Raw genomic sequence first — 22,215 nt, 5'->3', positions numbered from 1 at the left:
AGCCGAGAGGTCCTGGGAAACTGCTCTTTAGAGTCACAAGCCAAGCCCAGCTCTTTAAACTACATTTAAATCCAGTTTATCCTAAAACGTTGAGACTCTGAGATCCCTAATAATGGCTGACCCTCTGTTTGGTCCCTCTGTGGGCTGCGCCTGAAGATGCTGAAGCGGTCAGAATACCAACACTTTTTGTCCTGCTGAACATCACGACGACGTGGACATTGGTACATCCTAGCCATTTGTGACCAATCTGGAAATGGAAATCTGTGGCATTCCCTTTTCGCTTTGGAAGAGGTAGATAGAACTGCCTCCACCTTTTTCCACCTTTCCATCTACCTCTGTCCCCAGAACCCCCGCTCCACGCACCCCAGGCATCACAGGGCCCCCTTCCATGCCTCATTGGGCAAAGGCCAACCTTGCCAACCTCTTGCTCAGGTCAAACCTAGTGATCTGCACGTTGGAGGGGGGAGAAGGGGGAGGCTTGGTAACACTGGTGTTTCTCTCCAGACTCAGTGTGCGTGGGGGGAGGGGGGCGAGAAAGCAATCCAGCATTCGGAACGTGGATCTCTCTGGGAGGTAATTCCCATTGCTAAGAAACCATTTCGGTTTGACGAAACTGGGCTCCCTCGTCCCAGAAACAGTGGGTTTCCTTCTCATGCTCCTCAGAGCAGATTCCCCACCCACCCAGGAACCTGCCCAATCTCCAACCCCCGTGGCCAGGGGAGCCCTCTGGAGGGGGGGGGGAGGGCTTTGTGGGCCCGGAAAAGAAACAGGCCGAAACCGACAGGAGCCCTGACCACCTCCCCAGGGCACTGAGCCCTCCGCCCGCCTCCCCCGCCCTTCCCGGGGGGCAAGGAGGGAGGAGTGCAGGGAGAGGCGCCTGGCGCGGATCCACGCGTGCGTAAGGGGGTGAGCGCACCCTGGAGCAAGCGGCCAAAGGGAGCCTCTGGTTTGCGATGCTTTTCTTCCGACAGCCTCCGGGGGGGGGCAGAAAACAGACGGGTGCCAAAAGGCGACGCTGTCCCTTTCAGAGGAGATGCTGCACTCGCTTATGGGGCGTTTGGGAAGCGGCAGCGGCTAAACTGAGAAGCTCTGGCACATCCACTGAGGCAGGAAGGAAGTGCAAACAGCTGCTGCTCCCACGGGGCCAGCCCCGTAGCCCAAGCTGCTTTTGAGCCCCTTTGCAGGGGCCATCCTCCCAGGGGAGCCTAATGCTTACACCAATCTGCTCTGCTGGCCTTTCTCCACTACGTCAAAAGCAGTTCTTTGAAGGTACAGTGCAAGTGTAGTGTTCAAAAGTGCAGCATTTCGACGATACGTCAAATGCAAAATCACGGTCAATTAACTGTACAGGTAGTCCTCATTTAGTGACTGCCTTCTTTAGTGACTGTTTGCAGTTATGACAGTAATGAAAAAATAACTTTCTGACCAATCCTCGCATTTACAGCCTTTGCAGGTCTGTAAAGCAAAGGATAGCTGAGGTAAAATCATACGCACAGTTGTGGTTTCACTTAGCGACCACTTTGCTTAATGACCAAGTTGCCAGTTCCAATTGTGGTCACTAAATGAGGAGTACCTGTCGACAGGCCGTGTGACTGGTCTTTCATTGTGGGGTCACTCAAATCCTGCATCCCGTGTCTTTCCAAGCGCAATGCCCCTTTCCCCAAACCTTTTTGGGATGAGCGAGAAAGAGCAGGGTGTCCACAACACACACTCAAACCAGGAATTTGTAAGCGCTTCCACCCAACAACCCTCTCCTGCCCCCCAGCAGAAGCCCAAAAGGTTGGGTTTTTCCCCCTCAGCAATCTAATTTTCAAACTGTTCCTCTTAGACCATTAGGGGCCCGAAACATCACCTAACGCAAACCTTCCCTAAAGTATGTCACCTCTCTCTATCCCAAGTGATCATGTGCAGCCTTTTTTGGGGGGGGAGTGATGACAGCTGGTAGATGGTAGCACGGAGCCAACTGCCCCCCCATTCCAACATTAACAATAGCGACAGAACGGCTGGCCCACGTGATTCTCCCAGGCACAGATGGCCACTGTCATGCCGAACCAGAGGGGAGGTGAGCAAGGCACGGGCTTGTCCTCAAGGATAATGTGAGCCGATTTTCCCAAGGCGGCCGTTCCGGGGCGCAGAAGCCTGCAGTCCTTATTCCCACGGTGGCTCTGCTGGAGTCACGCCAACAGTCCTGTGCTCCCCCGGGCTCCTGGGGAGCCCCACGATCCACTTAGCCTGGAAATCAGATTTATGCTGGGTGTCTGCTGAAGCACGTGCGCAAAGCCCCCAATTTCCCTCACGTGCTCCCCCACCACCTGGCTTTCCTTACAGTTCACGACTGAGCCCGTCTTAAGACAAGGGGCCCGTTCAGTTCCGAAAGTCAGGCTGGAGCCGCCCTTGAACAGGCCGGGAGGGGCAGCTGCAGCAATGCTTGGGCACCTGTCCTGGTACAGACAGGAGACACCTGCTCAGGCCCGGGCCTCCCCCAGCACTGCACTGGGACTGAGGAGCTGCCCAAGGCCAGGGGAGGGAGAACCGGCCCCCCTTCAAGCTGTGGGGAGGCCTCGGCACCCCAGAAGGACATGTGGCTTCAGGGCAGAGAGCTGGGCTCCTTCATGCCACCGGATGGTATTTATTTGCTTGTCTGCACAGCCTTATACGACGCCTACTTCCAGAAAGGCAGTTTACAGACGCCCAAACTGCTCTCATCTGCAAAAGGCAATGGTTGCAAAATCCACTGACTGAGGAACTGTCGAACTCCTTGGGACCCCACCCCACCCACCACCCACCACAGCCACGTCTTCAGCATCCTCCTGAAGGCCAGCAACTCCAGGGTGTCCACTCCTTCAGGAGGCAAAGGGTTGCAAAGGATGGGGGCCCTTCCCCAAGGACACACTATCAACCCGCCCGCCACCTCGCACGGGGTGGGCGCCTCAGCAAGAAGCCAGAGAGGCTGCTCGTGATGGCTGGCTATGGGCCGTCCCCCTTTGGGGGAAATGGGGGCGGGAGGTACGGCGGCTTGAACCACGCCCCAACTTGTGAGTTGCACGTGAGCAAAAGCTCCCTCCAGTCTTGCTTAGTACACACTCAACACTCTCCTGCACACCACACCCAAACTCAAGGAATACCGGCAGGCAACGCTTATGGTTCTTTATTTATTAGGGTAACATTTTATTTAGAATCCATACGACCGACCCCAATTCTGGAGGAATCCAGGCACCCTACAACTACAGCCAGAACAGAAACCAAAAGGATCTCTGCCGCAATAAAAACACTATTGAAACCAAAACCGAACTCGAGACAGCTGCCAGTCAGCTGGGGCCAAAGGCCTCCTGCTGGACAACTTTGTGTCTGAAGCCTCGGCAAGGCAGGGCCATGGGTGTGATGTCTAAGGAGAGGGAACCCTCCTCTGGCTTCGTTTCCTTACAGTTATTGGCCTCTGTAGAACAAGCCAGAGACCTGCATCTAGTCACTCGCTGAGTGAGATGGGCGGGGAGTAAATTTTATATATAAATGAAACAGTTCAGCACCTGGTACCCATCCTCCACCCCCAGGCCGAGCTGTGACTTAAATGGGATGCCCCCCCCAAGCAGCAGGGCCTGAGCACAGTGGGGCCTCTCCTCCCTCATGTCCCCAGGAGCAGGCACCGAGGGGCACCTGGTCCCCTGGATCTGGGGTGGCCTCAGCCATCCCAACGGCCAGCCGTGAGGACAGCTTTGTCCTCTGTGAACTGATGCTCCAGGCGGAGAGCCTGGGGGCTCCCTGACTGCTCCGGCAGCCACGTTTGATCCACCAGGCCACCACCAGGCCGCCAAAGAGAGGCGCTCGGCAGGCCCGAGGGTGGTTTCGCCGCTCCCCTGGATTGTTTCTGACAAGCCGACCAACCCAGGACCGAACTTCGGCCCCAGGCCTGCCTACGCTCGCCCAGCTCCGACTTCCTGCTGCAGCGGCAGGAGAATTCTGCGCTGACTCTCCATGCCCTGCCTCTCCCATGGGCGGCACAGCCCAGTTCACAGAATGCACCCCCACGCCAGCTGCCCCCGCAGACTGGGGCTTCCCTTCCCAGGGGGAGCCTTCCCAGGTGCTTCCCAGTTCCCCGCAGAAGGGGACCAGCTCCCTGGGAGGGCTGTGTGGCTGGGCGGCAGCAGAGGGCTTTCCTTGGGAAATGGAAAGGCAGGGGTCGGGGAGACCGGCTCCCCACCGCAGCCTCTGGAAGGGCTCTGAGCTGGCGAGAGGAGTCACCCGCTCGGAGGTGGCACCTGGCTTCGAGGCCAGTTCGGACAGTTCAGGAGGACCAAAACCAACTTTGTTGCGAGCAGCCAGGAAAGAGGAGCCCTGTCCTTTGAGTTCCCTGCCAGGCACAAGGAGGGGGAGGGAGGGGACAGCTGGCTTTGGGAAGGAGCCCCCTTCTGTCGGTGGTGTCCTGTGCCCGGGCTCCCTGGCCTCTTCTCCAAGGGGAGGGGGCTGCTCAGAAGGGGCCCCGCAGGGCAGCAATGGAACGGGTCAATCAAGCACCTCCTGGGCCTTCAGCTCGCCCAAGAGGGAGGCGGAGGGCAATGAGGCTCTCCCCCAGATAGGGGCCAGCCCAGCACCCCCTCCCCTCCTCCCTTCACCCCACTTCCTACTCCGGTAGCTTGAGGGACCCAGGCACCCTCCCAGGATGCATCCACATCACCGTGGTCACCGTGTACAGGACCAGATTATCCCACTGGTCGCAAGGAGCCACTGCAGATGCAGGCACCGACAGCTCCCTGTAATCATATGTAAAAGTAAATTTCCATGTTGCTTCTCTACCTCCTTCTCCATCAAACCAAAGAGAAACATTTCTGGGTTGTTGTTGTTTTTGTATGTTCACTTTGGGAATCTCATATTACCTATTTATATGTTACATATTTGGTCCCAAAACGTTTTAGCCTTCTCACATGTCCACCAAAGATGATAAAAAGTTCTTTCCTCCTGTAAACATTTCCAACAGACATTTGTTACACCATTATACATTTCTGACAACTTATCAGGGGTTAAATAATAACAACAATAATAATAATAGGAAGCCCGGTCAGAGACCCTCAACGCAGCTGTAAACCTGATCTACCGAGGGCACTTCCGAGAGGTGGGGATCTGCCTCAGGCGTGCGACCGCAGGCGCCTTCAGCACGGAGAGCGGCAGCCGTGAAAGATCTGCACGTCTTCCTGGCCGTTGCTCAGCTCTGAGCAGGAACCATCATCCTGCTGCTCGACGCCCCTTCCCTTAGGAGCGAGGAGTGGGGTCTGCCTGGCAGCGGGTGCCTCCCAACGCCCACCCCGGGGTCCAGGGAGAGGATCTGCCTGCAGGCCGGCCTCTTCCAGCCGTGCACGGCGTTTTGCAGCTGCCTGCAACGGTCCAAATTTGGCAGCAGCAGCTGCCCCTTCTCTTCCCCCTCCCTCCCACCCAACCTGAAACAAGCCTCCTTGCCACGCCCAGCAACGGATATCACAGAGGGAGCTGGGAGAAATAAAACCACCGCTATTTTGGAGGAACTCCAGGCCCCGGCTAAAAATAACCACCACATGGTTTCTTTCTTGGATAAAAGGAGGGTCGCAACTGCTGGCTGGCTGCGGATCAGCAGACACAGGGAAACCGTTGGGGGGCCTGAAGAGCAACAGCAGGAAGTTTTCGTACACACGGGCACACCCTCTGGGCGGGAGAGGGGGTTGAAGAGCAGGCCAAGGAAGAGGGAAGCAGCTCAGAGACCCAGGATTGCCCGAACCCTCTTGCCAGCTCGCTCTGTGCCCGGAGGCCTCCACGAAGCCGGGCAAGGAAGCGCGCACCAGCTTGGCATCCTGCAGAGACGCTCCACCGACTCCCGCCACCACTGGACGCTTATGGACGCCTCCATTCAACACACGGAAGGGGCATCACATGAGGGAAGGCGGCAAAGGGGAGCCTGTCCTGGCCGTTTTGTATTCTTGTGAAAGCAGCCCTGGGAACCTGGAAGTGGTCAGTGGCTACTCTGCATCAAGAGTGAGGTTCCACCCCTCCGATGTGGATGGACAGCAGCACCCCAGACCCTCCATTCCCCAAGCTCTCCTGCCCCCCCACTACTAGACCTCAGGCTGGGGAGAAAATAGGACCAATATGGTTCCTTCTAGGCCCTCACCTGCCCAACGGAAGATACAGGTAGTCCTCACTTAACAACCATTCGTTTAGTGACAGTTCAGACTTATGACGGTGCTGAAAAAATGACTTACAACCAATCCTCATACCTATGACTGTCACAGAGTCCCCACGGTCACATGATCACGGCTTGGGTGTTTGGCAACCAGTTCGCATTTACGTCCGTCACAGCATCCCGTGGTCATTTGACTTTCCCAGCCAGCTTCTGGCAAGCAAAATCAATGGGGAACTGTGCGCGTCACTTAAAAACCATGTGGTTCACTTAATACCCACGGTGATTCGATTAACAACTGTCGCAAAAATGTTGTAAAATTGAGTTGGATTTGCTTAACGACTACTTCGCTTAGCAACCAAAATTCCCGTCCCAATTGTGGTTGTTAAACGAGGGCTACCCGTAACCTGGAAGGGTGTGGAAGGGAGGAAGACTCAAAACAGATAGTGGGGAGGGTCACCGGTGCCCTCCCTTTGCCTGAGCCAGGCTTTTCCAAGCAGACAGCCACCAGACGTGCCAGAATGGGCGCTCCAGCAGGACCAGACAGGCAAAGGCTGAGGCGATCAATCCTTTCCCTGGCGAGATGCTCACAGGATAGCACAGCTGCCCTGCGGACGAGCACGGTGAGGTGCACTCCTGGGCCACCAGAGCCTGCTGCTCCACCACACAACCCCCCCCCCCAATTCCACAGACACAAAAGGAACCGAGAATTCCTGCTTCCAGCTGTCCATATCTCCTTGGAAAGGGTTCCTCCCCCAGCAGGCAGCATACGGGTGCTGCTATTTCTCCACCGATGGCTGAGAAGTGAATTCTTCCTCCACTCTGACTGCGAGGGGCTCCCCACCTCCCCCCAAACTGCCAGGTCCTATTTTGCAAGGGAAACTGACTGGCATGGAATCCCTCAGAAGATGGGGACCAGTTGGCAGTGCCCCCACCAGGGCCATCCTGGAGGCTGGCTGCTGCAACGGTGGGGCTGCAACTCACCCCAGAGCCCCCGGGGTCCAGCTCCTGCCGGTGAGTTCGCTCAAACCCCAAGCCGCCAAGGCCCGCCCTCTCCTGCGACAGAGTGCTGGGCCAGGCGCTCCCAGGACCCACGGTGGCTGAGTTGGGGGATCCTCCTTGCTACACATCGGGGATGTCGGGTGGGGGCTCAGCGGAAGGACCTTCCTTCCAGGCCACCTGGACATGAAATCTCGGATTCCCATTTGTGAAAAATGGGAGGTTCACCGTCCCCTTGTTTCTTTTCCACCTGGGAAAAAGGCTTCTGAATATGAGTTGCCAGAGAGGGGTGCTCCTCCTGCGTTCCCGCTTGGGAGATTTCACTTCAGCTAATTTCCCTCCTGCTAGAACTCTGCGGGATGTGAGTGAAGGGAAAGGACATCCCTGTTTGGTGCAACCGCCTCTTCTCCTCTTCAGTTTCCAGCTGGATTTCGTCTGGCACATCCTCAATCTCTTGCGTGGCCTTCGGTTGTGGGGTTGCTCTATCTAGGAGGGTCAATTTCCTTAGCTCAAAGTTTGGGAAATGTCCCCATTTCCTCAGCTCGGGTCCTTCAGGCTGCCAGCCCCCCACAGCCAGAGAGGCGCCTCTGTCAGCCACCCCCAAAGGCTCCACTCCTACCAGAAGCGCCTCGGAGAGAGGGGCACCAAGGCCTGCCAAGGTCACCACACAACTCCGTACCGCCTCAGCCACAACTCAAAGCCACCAGAGAAAAATTAGCCCCACAAGGAGTTTTATTAGCAGAATGTGACTTCTGATTTGAATTCTAGGAATCCAGGTGTTACAGTTTACAAAGGAACAAGCGGTAGGCCTCTGACTGGCGGCAGATGGGCACCACACAGGCATCTCTGCAACCTATTCTGGCCAAGCAAGGCCTCACAAGCGCCGGAGAAGGTGTCCCTCCAGAGCCATCAGATCCTGTCATTCTTCATCCCTTCAGAACACCAGCATCCACCTTTCCATTCTGGGCAACGGCAAGAGAGCAGGAACAACCCTTGAAACTCCGAGAGAGCCACAGGCGAGCAAAGGACCGGGCCGTCCCCCGCATGGAGCAGAGCAAAGCAAAGCAATCCCTTGACTGAAGGATGCGTTTTTTCTCCAGGCCGCTGGCCCTGATCCTCGGTCGTCATCCTGCTGACTCCAGGCAGTCTCAGCCGGGTGCCAGAGGAAGAACCGTCTGTGAGCAGAGACGGCTCCGCTACGTCCAGGGAATGGCTTCGGAAGCAAAGGGTCTTGTGTTGACCCTGACAAGGCTATTTTCTGTCCCTTTTATTCCAAGAGGGGAGTCTGGACGTTCCCCTCTTTCTCTTAAGCTTCTGACTCTTAAAGGGCAGGAAACAGACAACAAACATTTCTGAAAGAGGTGAGGCGGCTCTGGGCAGGATTACTGGCTTAAACCCAGATCTGCCCCCAATGGAATAAGGACTTCAGCGAGAGGAATAAAGTTTTTGGAGCAAAAGGGTCCCTCCTGCTAAAGGAAGTCACACTTCTCTTGGCAGCAGCCAGAGGCTGGCGAGGGAGGGGCCAAGCCCATCCCCTAGTGGAAAGCCTCCGAAAGGGATCCAATCGCTCGACAGCTGCCTCGAAAATGCGAGCATGCTAGCAGAGCAGAGGAGCCTGAGGATCTGAAGCAGAAGGGTCAAATGGAGGCCCAGAAAACCACACCCAGCGCTGGCGAGAGAAGCCGCTGCCCAGAACAGAACTGGCCTGTCCGGCTGGAGGAGCTTCCAGTGAGCCGCTGCAACTCACGTCCTCGAGGGACGCAGTAGTGGGGAACCTCCTCCTCGTGAACACGGCGGGACCAGCGCTCCGTTCTGCTACAGCGCAGCCCCCTCCAGACGTGGGGAGACAGTCTGGGGCCCTGGAGAGAGCAGCATCGAGGGACCCTGCTAAGTCTGCAAACCATATGACGCACACGGGTCTTCTCTCTCCAGGACTCCCAGCAGTAATAGTTCAGCCAGAACCCCATTTAGCCGCTGATGCCTTTGAAAAGCCTTTTACTGACGTGCTTTTCACATCGGTAAGATGCAGTGCTTCAAGCCCCATCCCTGAAAACCTGGGGACCCTTCCAACAGTCACCCAAGGAAGAGAACACAAGCAGGCATCCGCCCTTCTGGCCACACAGCAGCCACTCCCCAAGGAGGCAGCAAGCCGGGCGGCACATCTCGGCTGCGAAGAGGAGGATCCCAAAGATGGGTTTCAGAGTCCAGAACTGCAGAAAGACCGAGCCTGCATCTAGAGAGAGAGAAAGGAATTCGGGGCCCTGGAGCCAAAAAGGGAGATCGCCCTGCTGCTGGGACAACCCGGAAGCCCGAAACGCCCCACCCCAACTCAAGATGACAAGCTCAGCACCTGCGGTGAAAAGCGTGCCTGTCTGCTGGGCCCAGCTCTAGCCGCGTTCAGGAGGAGAGCCTTCCCAGCAAAGGGGCCTCAGGACCGTCTCCTGAGACCGCAGCGAAAGCCGGCTGCCCCTCGGACCCTCTTCTGCCTCTGCGACTGAGCAGGACACCGAGAGTGCGGGGGGGGAGGGGCGGGGGGGGGAACACCTCTTCTGGGGACCAGGCTCTGGCGCAGAAGGGCAACGTGAGCCCAGAGGAGGAAAAGCGGGCCTCGGCCTTTCCCGAAGGAAGGAACGTGCAGGCAGCAGAGCCGCTTCTGCCAGCCTAAGAGGCACCCTTACGCCAAGGCCACAGAGGAAGACCATTCTCTTGCCAGGGAGCGCCGCTGCTGGCCCTCGACAGGGACATGCTTTAAACACCCATCTGGTGCACCCCAGTGGTTTCCCAAAGGGCCCCTGGGCATCGCTCCAACGCACCTCTCCCTGGATTTGGTGCTGAGCACCTTTTCCCCCGCTCTAGAGCAGAACGTCTGTGGGAGAAGAAGGGCTCCGTTGCCGCCACCCCTAATCCCGGGGAGACCAAAGAACGGACGGCAGAAGGTCTCTCGCCCATGGAGGGGGAAGAAGGGAATGGTCTGCGGCACTCTGGCCGCTCACCCCGGCTTCTGCCAGCAAGTGGAAAAGCACCGCTCTGGAAGCGCAGCCTGGACAGGCCACGGAGGCTGCTTAGCGGCAGCGGGCGAGGCTGAAGGCAGCATCATGCATACCTCGGCCGTTCACGGGTGTCTCCACATTGGGCCAAGCAGGATGTGCAGGTGAACCCCGCGACGAAGCGGCTGGAACCTCCTGAAGTCCTGAAACCCCTCCGCGGCCCTCTCTCTCGCCCCGTGCAAGCCTTAAGGCCACCGCTGCATTTCCAGGGGTGACCGCTGGGGGCGCAGCTTGCTGGGAGAGCCCCTGTCCCAGATTCAACCCCGACACCTTCTTGGCTGCCAGGAAGGCTGGAAGAAACTCCTGCTTAAGAGGAGCTTAAAGACATAACCCATAAATATAGATTTTTTAAAACTTAAATGGAAGCTTTTAAAAATAAAATCAGCTCACATTAAGTGCTGTTTTTGAACCTGGTTTTTAAAATCTGTATTACATCCCAAAGGTGTGTTAAATTCTAACAGCTCTCTTTGAACGCAATCCACGATGACGCGCAAGGCACATCAGTACTTTTGGATGAAAGGGGTATGAGTTCAATCAGCAGGAATCGATCACACCCTTGGAGCTTGGGCACTGGGGATGGGGCACATTCTCCCCAACCCTCCGCTCTACAACGCATCCAGCAATGCTTTGCATGCGTAGAGAATTTGTGCGTATGGCACAGAGATGAAGAGGAGGCCTGGCTGAGCACTCATGCCTCCTTTTCTTTTCGAACAGCTTCTGTTGACTTTTGCTGCTTTTTTCAACCAATTTCTCTCCTGTACATGGGTATAGGCTCCATCTCAAACTTGCTATGGGCAGACCAGGGAGGAGAAGGCCCCCAGATAACTACCAGTGGGCCAGGATGCTTCTCCATGGAGTTGCCAGCCTGCTCGCTCTAGCCATTTGCTTTCTGACAAAACAATTAGTCCCTCTTGTGCGGGGGAGATGGGCAGTGGCAAAATTTGAAAAATAAATAAAAATAAATAATCCAACAGACAAACATGTTCATAGTATGGCACTCTGGCCCTCCCGGCCTGGTGCCTATCGAGCCATCACCTTGACAGCTTGATAGGCAGCAGTGGTAAGTCCCATACGTCAGGATGCTGAACTTGGTTGTTCGCATAAGAACTAAGGAGCAAGCTAGAGGAGGATCTTGACAAGCTGCAACGGTGGGCAGAATCCAGCAAGTTGAATTTCAACAGGCAGAAGGTTGGGTAGGAAAAACAATAAAAAACGAACAACCACGGCATGGTTGGGGGCATGAGGCTTAGTGGATCGCAAGCTGAACAGGAGCCAACACTGTGATACGGCTGCAAAAGGGGCAAAGATAATGCTAGGCTGCATCAACAGAACCATCAGGCCAAGATCAAGTGAGGCCACGGTTCTTCTAGAAGGTTCTGCCGAAAGGGAAGAGCTGTTCAGCCCAGGGGCGGGCTGCAGCAAGAGGCGGCGGACTCTCTGCCAGGGGGCTGCAGCGGTGGACGTGCAGCGGGCAGGGGCTTTCATAGAACCCGGTTTCATAGACTGTAAGGATCGGAAGGGACGCTGGAGATCATCTCGTCCAAGCCTCAGACGCGCTTCAAGGACCCTTTCAACTGTGACACTACAGGGCAGTTCAAAACAAGCCCGGTTTGTAAACAGAAAAGGGGTGGAAGTTCATGGGCCTCTTCATTCCGTCATCGCGCATCTGACTGGCAGGCAGGAAGTTCCACGACGCTTCTCAAGCGTGTCGTTCTTTGCTCCAGGGACACCCAAAGCTTAGGGAGGGACATGCGGCCATAGTTCCTTTTCACCTTCTACAAATGTGACCCATCACAGACCTTGAGGGGTCCAAGAGGGAGCGGCCTGCACCCAAAGAAAACATCAAGGCCGCCTCAGATTCGAGCCCCCTGGCGGACAGCGCTCGCCCACTCCACAGTGGATTGTGTGGGGTGAATCAGAGCTACCCGTGAGGGATGTAAGTGCAGATCTTTGTTTTCTACATATTTCGACTACTAGAGATTGAATGGTGTCAGGCTTGATCCAAAGGTTTGGCTTAGTGCATGAGAAAATGAGAAATGACTCCAGGAAGCCTGGACACTTCTATTTACTTTGACCTCGTAAGTGGCCAGAAGCCACCTTTACATACCGAAGGATATACTGAGATGCCCAGATCACGATTTAGGATGCTGGGGCCTTCGGGCTCCTCTGGCTAGTTTGACATGAGAGAGACCCTTCCCCTTGGTGGTGCAAGTCTTCTAATGCTGAAAGGCGCTGTAGGTGGGTGGCGGGGGGGAACTGCACACGCGGCAGCAGGAAGCCAAAACACGAAAACAGGTGTCTAGTTGGTCGAAGGGAAGCCGAGGGTGGGGAGCAGCCCCTCCGACTGCAGGAGGACGAAACCTCTGATCACGGTGAGGCGGAGAATGCGAGGGGCCTGCAGGTCACCATCCTGGCCGGCAAGTGTGCGAGGTAAATTGATGTGAGGTATTGTAAGACGTTGGATCCCTGAAAGATGCCGATATGGAGGAATCTGATCAACCAGCTCATTTTCACGGTCTTCCCTTGCTCCTAAGGAAGCACGTGGGGGAAGCGGAAGAGACCCCTCGCCCTCTAAGCAGACCGGGCACACACATCATCATCAAGCCGCTCCGGCCGAGCAGGCGGGCAAAACTCAGCCTTCCACCACCTGCGACCTCAGTTACAAGTCGGTGCTTTCGTCTGCGTAGTGAGCTGTTACGGCCCCTCCCCCCAAAAGCAGGCACTGTAGGATGCTTGCTCTGGGCAACTGTGTGGGTGCCGGAGGAAGCCAGTGAAGGGCAGGCAAAGCTGAGAATGCACACCAGGTACCTCCTCAACAAGGCCTCCAGCAGATTCCTCAGCAGGAACCGATCACACATCTTGGAAGACAGATTGCTCTAGCTGGAGACCTTGCCTCCCACAGTGACACAGACCACAACAATGCAGGGACTTCCTCATTCTTTCCACCCCATCCTTGCCGTGCCTAGAACTCTCCGTTGGGCTGCAAAGAGGAAGAGGCCACTTCCTGATGCACAAGATGCTCTTGCACAATTCCCATGCTCTCGGCTCTCCCCAGCACACCATTTTTGCTGGCGGTGGGGGCAGAGAAGAGCATCAGGGATGCCAGTTCCCCCAGACAGCATCAGGAGGACTAACCCAGTTTTTACACACAGCATAAATATTCCATCTGAACAGCCCAGAATATAAGGTTGACCCTTCCACCTACCCCACCCTTGACTTAAGGTTTATGCTGCTCATTGACCTTCGGGGGGGAGGGGAGAGGTCTCACAAGGCAGACACCCATCAGAGATGATGTCTCCCTGGCCAGCCTGGCACCACCAGCTGGATGAAGTGCATCTCCTCTGGAAATGATGCCAAACCATTCAGAATTGCCACTAGAATCCCTCTGATCTGCACGAGGCCATTATATTCAAATACTAAGAGGCAACATGACAATAAATTTAGGTTGGGGATCCAGCCGTAGTCTTGGATGAAGGTCCCTGTTTTCCACCATCATGGTCCAACTTCACCAAACCGTTGTGAGAATGATGAGAGCCCTCAATGGGTCCTCCAAAATCCCTGGAGGGAAGACGGGGCACAGCAGAAACATGGAACATTAACACTGAGTGCCCCTCTTAAAGTGAGACAAAATCTCCTTCTGTCACATAGCAAGTGGCCCTTCAGCCTGACCTTGGAGGTCCATCCTGAGACGCTGAGCCAGGCATCTTTCGTAGAGGGGCACGTGCAGTACCCAGACAGCGAAAGTGCTCGGACACGAAGGTACTGGAACTGAGCCCCGGTTAGTGAATTTAATCCTCCTCCAAAAAAGAGAAACCCAAATCTCTTAATCCAGTTAGAGCTGGAAATGGCTGCCTGCTCTTGATCCAGGCGCACGGTCCCACCACCCACCGCTCTCTCTCTTTCCAGGTGCCTTCTTGCCTCCTGCGTGCGGGCCACGGCCCCCATTTTTTCACCAAGTGACCCAGAGGGAAGGGACCTCCGATCCATCCCTGCAAAAGCCCGGGCAAGCGGAAAGGACTGGAAGGTCAGCCTCCCTACCTGCAAAAGAGGCCCCTCATTCAGGATCCGGCTCCCGTATCAGAGCAACAAACAAAGTCCGTTTCTAGCCGGGCTTGGATACCTTCGGCCACCCGCCAGGCGGCCAGGCGGCCCTCGGCCGTCCCACGCACACTGGGGGTGGGGGGGACCTCTGCCCCTCTGCCCAACAGAAATGCCCCCGGAGATTAGGGAACTGATGTTCCCTAAGTGCTCCCCACCACCTCGAACTGAACAAAAGTCTCCTGGCAGGGACTCTGCCAAAAGTGCTCCTCCGCTGCCTCTTGTCTGGGGGTGGAGCAGGCTGAGAGAATCGGGGGGGGGGGGGACAAACATCCATGGAAAATGGCTGGTTCCCTCAGAGGGCTGGGGTGGGAATGGCTGTATCACCCCCAAACCCAAAGGGGGCTTCCCACCAAGGCTGTTCTCCCCACCAGCTTCCCTGCAAAAGACCCCTAGCAAGGCAGCCTTCTCCAAGCAGAGGCTGCCCACCCCCTTTGTTGGCTCTGGAGTGATGAGGAGGGGGGCAAGTCTCCCATCCCCCCCACCTGCAAGAAGGAGAACGACAGCTGTACAAAAGTTCCCAAAGGCCAAGGGGCTTCCTCCTGCCGCCAGCGGCCCCCGCTCTCTCTTCAGCCACGGCAGGTTGGGCGCAGCGAGAGGCAGGCCCCCTCCTCTGCGTGGCTCCAGGGCCCCACCGATACCACGGGGCCCCGACAGAAACAGAATGGGGTAGATGGGCCCCAAAACAAGGGGGGAGCAAAAGAAGAGTCGGATCAGCATCCAGTTCCATGGTAGGATTCCTCGGAGGCCTCGGGCACCGACGAGGAAAAGGCTCCCCCAAGCCAGGAAGAATTCCCTCAACACCGAGAGGAGGGACAGCTTTGCGACCTGGAGCAGGCTCCCCATCTCAGACTGGCCGTTTTCTCCACAAAAGGAGGCTGAAAGGCAGATCTGAGCCGACTCGGAAAACTAAGAGCGTCTGGAGAGTGAAGCAGAGGCCCAGGAAGGCGCCAAGCTCCCTTGCTGGAGGTGGTCGAGCGTTCCAGGTTGGATGCCCGCACCAAGGAAGAGCCGGCGGCACGCTAGACAGCCACTGGCAGCTCCATGACTAATGCAACAGCTGGTTGTTTTTTCAGTAGGAGCTGACAAATCTGGGAACTACCTTTCTGAAAGGCTGCCTCAGAGGAGAAGCGACTTCTAAATCTGCCCTGGCTGTGAAATGGGATTGTTTACTGCATCTACCCTACCCCTGATCGACCCAAGGGCCGGCCGGCTTCTGCCACAGCAACGCCTGAGTCAACTAACAGCCACCCTCAAAGACTCTGACCCACAAAAGGGGGAGGGGAGTGGCACCTTGGGCCCCCAGGCCTGGAAACTCATGCCTGCGGAGGACCCCGAGGCCTCGCAGGCTGGCTCAGCGTTTTCCTTAGTCAAGGCCATCCTCGGAGCAACTTGCAACACACTGCAAACGCCCAGGCGCTCCAAGGTCCCCTCCGGAGAGTGGGATTCCCAGACATGCTGCTGGGCAGTTGCCTCTCCACCCCTCATCCCCACGGGGTGCTGGGCTTTCCCTGAAGAGAAGGCCTTCAGCAGCGTTGACCCCAGGGCCAAGGAGAATGAGAGGCCTGACCTGGAGGGCCCACGCAGCGCAGAGGCAGAAGGGGCCGAGTCACTGTCCTGAGAAACCAAGTGCAGCTGGGCGAGGCACAGGGCTGCAGGACTGATGCAAGAGGCAAGAAGCCCAGCCATCACTCGCTCCGGTGCAGGGAGAAGGCGCTGCGAGCTTTTAGCCCCTGCCCTCCACTGCACGAAGCATGCTTACTGTCCGGCTTCGATGGGCCTCAGCAGCAGGCATGCATCACACAGAGTTAATCTGTAGCTAAACTAGGTACACCAGAGGAGGACTGGACGCTCCGAACATTCCCTAGTCAGTTTTTCCACTGCCCTCCAGCGTGAGCCAGCTGGACCTGGTCTTCAAGGCAGAAGTCAGCTCAAAACCCTAAAATGGAACAATTCTGTTCCACTGGCAGTTCTGTCTGCATTACCACCACATGATCTTTGGGGAACCTGGCAGATACGACAGCGCCTTATTATGATTTACGGTACTTGATTCCTACCTTGCTTTTCATCACCGGAAAAAAAATCCAGAGAGCAAAAGAAAGACTGTGGCAGGAAAAAGTCTGAATGAAAAATTCAAGAATTACCAAGACGAATCCCATTAATCTATGCCAGTCTTTCTCAACCTTGCCAACCTTAAGATGCCTGGACTTCAACTCCCAGAATTCCCCAACCAGCCTGGAGCCTGCACATCTTAAAGTTGACAAGCCTGAGAAAAACTGATCTACGCATCCAGCTCCCAATCACACCTTATGGTAAAATGTTGTAAGCCCAGTTTCTGAGAGAGAGATACCCAGTTCACAGGTACGAGACATGCAAACCTTTTCCATAAAATACAGTGGTTCACCCAACATGTTATGCCATGGCCTCTAATCATGGCTTGTGGAATAAACCACAATGATCTGAGTTAATACAACAATCCCTATATTACGATTGAGAAATCAGGATGTGACTTTGCATCGTGATAAAGCCAAAACCAAACCAATCAAATGGGGGCTTAATAAAATGAATGAACTCAGCCAATTCAGGTTTCACGCAATGCCCTAATTCAAACATCACCCTAAACCATGATTATGTATGTTACCCCATTTTTTTTCTTCAAGACCTCTCATGGTGGTTTTCTTTAATCTTATCTCCATAATAAAAACTCCAAAAGAAAGCTAACCAGTCTCTCAAAATTACCACTGATTCTGTGATGTGGGGACCTGAACCTGGGTTGCCTGATCCTAGTCAAACCCCTTAATCGCTCACTGCACCTCTGCCTCCTGGTTTTTCTCTCTCTCTGAAAAAAAAATTCTGAAGCTTCAGCGTTGTATCTGAACGTTCCCGGATGCACAAAGAGACAACGCAGAGCCACCCGTTGCCTGCTAGCCAGAAGCCACTCTTCATGTGGATTGACAAACCCTGGCTTGTGCTATCCGTGGTCCGGCATAACTGACAAGGCCCAAGTGCCGGTCCATGTCCTTCTCCTGGTGATTTCTTGCCTAAGGCCGGAGCAGAGAGCAAACTGGGCCAACCTATCCCTTTAGGACTTGGGCGGCCCACGTATCTGCAGGCATGCCACCTTCCGTTTCTGAAGGAAGCCAGGCAGCTTTCTCTGCTTTGCCTCAGCTAAGAGGAGGAAACCAATTGAAGCATTATACCCTCAGCTGATCTCTACCCAGAACTGTGGTCACTGGTTCTGTCGTGCCACCAGTGAGTCGGAAAAGGAAGTGCGCCTACGCACAATGCCATTTATTTAGCTATCGAATTTCTAGGCCACCCAAATCCAAAACAGCTCTGGGCAGCTTCACAAGATTAAAAAACAAGAAAAACCACTTTATACAAGAATGCAGCTATGCCAAGGGAACAGATTAAAAAACACTCTCTTATATCACCCCAACCTCAAAGGCCCATGAAACACCCTAGCCGAGGCCCGGAGAGAGAGCCCGATTTTTAAGGCTCACGCAAAGGTGGGTAGGGCGAGCGTCTTACAAATTGTGGGGGGATGCTTTTCCAGACAGCAGGTGCTGTGACAGAGACAGCCCCCCACTAAACGGCACGAATCCAAAGGAAGCCAATTCTGTCCAATGGCACAGGACGGGCAGACGCTTTGGGGCCGTCAGGGGAATCTCAAATACCAGGAGGTCCAAACCCCACAGCCCTCGGCCTTGCTTCCTCCCCAGCCGGACCCAACAGCCTCCAGGCCTGGGAGGAGAACTTGACAGCCCTGCTTAGTTGGCCTGGGGCATTTCTTCCACGTCCTGTACAGAGGATAAGGTAAAGGTAAAGGTTCCCCTTGACATTAAGTCCAGTCGTGTCCGACTCTAGGGGGCGGTGCTCATCTCCGTTTCAAAGCCGAAGAGCCGGCGTTTGTCCGTAGACACTTCCGTGGTCATGTGGCCGGCATGACTAAACGGAACGCCGTTACCTGCCCGCCGAAGCGGTACCTATTAATCTACTCACATTTGCATGTTTTCGAACTGCTAGGTTGGCAGGAGCTGGGACTAGTAACGGGAGCTCACCCCGTCACGCGGATTCGAACTGCCGACCTTCCGATCAGCAAGCTCAGCAGCTCAGCGGTTTAACTCGCAGCGCCACCGCGTCCCTGTACAGAGGATACCTGGCCCCAAACTGACCAATGACCTCCCCAGTGACCTCACATACATGTCAAACAGAAGAGGCAAGAGCATCAAGCCCAGGGGCACCCCACAGATCAGGGGCTTTGGACTTGACCTCTCCCTCCCCCAAAGACCAGCTGCAGAAAAAGAAGGAAAACCTCTGTCACACCATGCCCCCCACCCACTATGATTTCCAGCAACTGGTCCAGAAGGATGCAGTGCTATGAACAATGGTACTGAAAGCCACTGAGAGGTCAAGGAGGGCCAGGACAGCGGCACCCCCCAACACAGCCGCAGATCATCAACAAGGGTGATCAATGCCATCTCAGTGCTGTGTCCAGGCCCGAAAAGAACCCCTCAGGCACCAGGGGCAGGCTGATCTAATAGGTCCTACACCCTGGGGGTGGGGTGGGGGGTGGGAGAGCACCAGCAAGCCAAAAGGTAATGCAAAAAACTGGTAGTAACCACCATCTTCCAATGAGGTCGCAACTGCCCCAGGACGAGAAACAGGCTGAAGGTGCAACCGCCATTTGCATCAGGCCTTTGATGATGTGGGACATTTCCACGGTTGCCATGCATTACTGAGCTGCCTGAATGAGGGCCAAGCAGGGGAAGGTTAATCCCCAAGAGCTATCACCCTGGGGAATCCACTGTAGGTAGTGCCCAGGTTTGGAACCTCGTTGCTGCGCATTGTGGAGGGCAGGACAGCCACAGCCAACCCAGCTCCCCCATACGGCCTCGGGCCAGGGTCAACCCCAAGGTCTCCCATCTGGTTATCTGTGGCCCACGGCCTCTGAAAACATCCTGGCAACTTCCTTCATGGCAACTGCCTCCCTGCCCCCTCCCCCACAACCTGCGGGGTTCGCTGCCACCAGCAACCATGGTATCGACTGGCTTAGAAAGGGGGCCAGGCTGAAAGAGGGAACCAGATGCTGCGGGGGGAAGGCTGTGGGCTCAGCACCATTCCACCTGCCTTGGTGGGAATCTCTGACCCCTGTAGGAAAAGGGGATGCCTTTGGCCTTCTCAGCACCTCAGAGAGGGAGACCTGCCGGCCCCATGCTCTCACCACATGGGCACTAGCCAAGAGCATGCCTCCGGGCAGACATTTCAGCAGCTAGCAGGCTCGATTGCAGAAGCAAACCGCCCCACTGCCTGCCCTGCCTGGGGTGAGTCACTTCTCCCCAGCAAGAAGCACCTTTCTCCTTGCCACTCAATCCCCGCCTCTCTAGGGGAGCAACCTGCACAGGCATATGGCTCCCCAAATAGGGTGGGGGGGATCAGCCAGCCACAGCAGGACATCTGTCTGCAAGGAACCCCTGGGCGCAGGGAGCATGCCCGCAGAGCATCACTCACACACACAGGTGCACCTCCCTGCTCTCCTTTTGACTATGGCAGTAAAGCCCAAGGGCCGCACATGCAGGCCTGGAAGGGCAGCCCCCCGCAACCTTCCCTCTCCTGCTCCCAGGAGAGACTGATGGGAGGTTAAGGACGGACTCTCCAAGGGCCACCAGAGGGGGGCCAAGCACTCCAGAGGGCAGGAACCACAGCAGAAAAGGCCCTGCTGCAGCCCCCCCCAGAGACCCCGCTGCCTCGGGGGCGAGCCTGGCAGAGGAGGGCTGCCCTCGCCGCCTCACTCCGAACGGCCGAGCCTCTGGGGCGCCCTTTGCCGCAGGGGGGACGCGTCCACACGCGTCCCCGCTTGACGCGGGCCAGGCAAAGCCCAAGGCAGCGCCCCCCCCAGCCAAGGCCCCGCTGCCCGCTCTCCGGCGAGGCGGCTCTCCGGGGATTCCGCTCTCCTCGGAGTGACGAAGGCCCGGCCCGCGGGGTGCCGGCGGGGGCCTCTGGGCGGCAGGGCGCGGACCCCTCCGCTCCCCTCCGGGCCGGCTCCCCAGCCCCCCGAGCCCCGCCGGCTTCCAGCCCCGGCCGTCCCTCACTGCATGGCCCGGCAGAGAGGCCCTCGCGGCCGGCCCCGGGGGCATCCCCGCCGGGCAGAAACGCTCCCGGAGGACGCGCCGGGGCCGACAGGCACGTCCCGCCGGGAAGGAGGAAACGCCGGGGCGACCTCCCCCCACGCCTCCCAGATGGTTAAGCTACAACCCCCATTATCCCAGGCGGTAGGGATGATGGGCCCTGTAGTCCAGCCCATCTGTCCGGGAGGAGAAGCGGCCGGTAGAACCGTCCCGGCGGCTCCTGCGAAGGGGCGTGGCGCGGCGGGGGCGTGGCCGAACGCAGCATAACGGAGAGGGCGGAGCCTGAGCGCAAGAGAGGAGCCGCTGGGGGCGTGGCCGGAGCAGTCGGGGGCAAGGGGCTTCGAGGAGCGTGGCCGCACCGCGGGAGGCGGAGCGGCGGCGCGTGGCCGGGAGGGGGTGTGGCGAGCACCTCACCCGCTTGCGTGATGTCGCTGAGGTCCCAGCGCCGAGCTGCTCCTCCGGGGAAATGCCTCAGCCGCCGTCCCGCCAGGCTCAGGCTGCCCGAGGCCGCCGCTTCTTCCAAGGCACGCTCGGAGCCCGGAAGGGGGCCCGGCAAGGAGGGGGAGGGCGGGGGCAGCGAGTCGGCCCCGCCCTCGCCCGCCGCCATCCCGTAGGCTCCGCTGTTTTCGCTGCGGCCGCCGGGCGCCGAATGCGAACTCGAAGGCAGAGACAGCGAGACCCCAGCCAAAGGGGGCGGAGCTAGGGCGATCGCGTTCGCCTATGAGAGGCCGGCCACGCGGGAAGTGGCCAATCATAAGGTCCCCAGCCGAGCCGCTCCGCGCCCGAAAGCCAATCTCGTTTAAAGGGCCCTGGCTGACTCTTCCTCCTTTTGCTCCAATCGGATGCCCGGGATTGAAGAGAACTGGGACGTGTGCGAAAGGACCTCAGTTCAGCCAATCGCTTACGGGGGAGGCAGATTCCCCCGGATCCAACTTGTCTAACCGCCGCGTGAAAGTGCCGCACACGTGCCTCTGCCATCCTATCAAATTGAAGCAGGCGGGGAGGGCAGCGATTGGCTTAGCGGGAGAGCCGATAATGGGCGTATCACTGCGCGTAGCGTCGGGCGAAGGCAGGCCTCCCTCTGACAGATGGCTGAGCTGCCAATCAGACACAAGGCGAAATGTCGCTCTGCTGCTGGCGGCAAGCGGTTGAAAGCCGGGAGCGCGGCCGAGCCAGGCGCGGTCAAGCGTCCATAGGGAAGAATGGCAGCCACGGCAACCAATCAGCAGCGACACGGCCTCTCTGTGCAGGGGAAGGAGATCCTGACGGCCAATCAGGATAAAAGCCGCGGTCCTGGGGGGCGGGCCCGAGCGCGTGGAATGGCACGGCGTCGGGAAACTGAGGGGGAGAGGGATGCGGGAAGAGGGGCTGGCTGCGCGCAGGGTCCTCGGGGCATACGCAGAGCGCATCGGCAGGATGCCGGATGAAGAATCCACCATAACCCCGAAGACCGCACACCGCGGCTTTAGCAAACTCCTGAAAAGTCCCCCGGCGTGGCAGGCTTGCGAGTGATTTAATGAGCGTCTTTCCTACGCTGGTGGTAAAGGGAAGGAAAACCTGTTTCCCGCTTCTAGGCTTTTGCTAGACAACTCCCCTAAAACAAAGAATGTTTCAAAGAATTGTGAAGGAAACCCAAAGGTCATTTCTCAACCTGGGCAACTTTAAGATGGGTGGACTTCAACTCCCAGAATTCTGCTGCTGGGGAATTCTGGGAGTGGAAGTCCACACATCCTGGCTGGGGAATTCTGGGAGTTGAAGTTGGTCGGTCGGTCGGTTTAGGCCCATGTCGGTTGGCTTAAGC

The 22,215-nt window shown here is 57.0% G+C and overlaps 1 protein-coding gene across 2 annotated transcripts in view; it reads right to left on the bottom strand.

The window, feature by feature from the left end:
- LRCH4 (leucine rich repeats and calponin homology domain containing 4) overlaps positions 1-21,069 on the bottom strand; it is a 35,195-nt gene extending 14,126 nt beyond the window's left edge. For both annotated transcript variants that reach the window (XM_063301797.1, XM_063301796.1), the window contains exon 1: positions 20,829-21,069. In XM_063301797.1, the coding sequence (XP_063157867.1) occupies positions 20,829-21,021 (193 nt within the window). In that variant the 5' untranslated portion in view covers positions 21,022-21,069. The remainder of the gene's footprint in view (positions 1-20,828) is intronic.
- Positions 21,070-22,215: the final 1,146 nt, after the last annotated feature.

This window comes from Candoia aspera, chromosome 4 (assembly GCF_035149785.1).
Source record: "Candoia aspera isolate rCanAsp1 chromosome 4, rCanAsp1.hap2, whole genome shotgun sequence".
Classification (NCBI taxonomy): Eukaryota; Metazoa; Chordata; class Lepidosauria; order Squamata; family Boidae; genus Candoia; species Candoia aspera.
The sequence above is the reverse complement of the archived record's forward strand: the minus strand, read 5'-3'. Positions and strand labels throughout refer to the sequence as shown.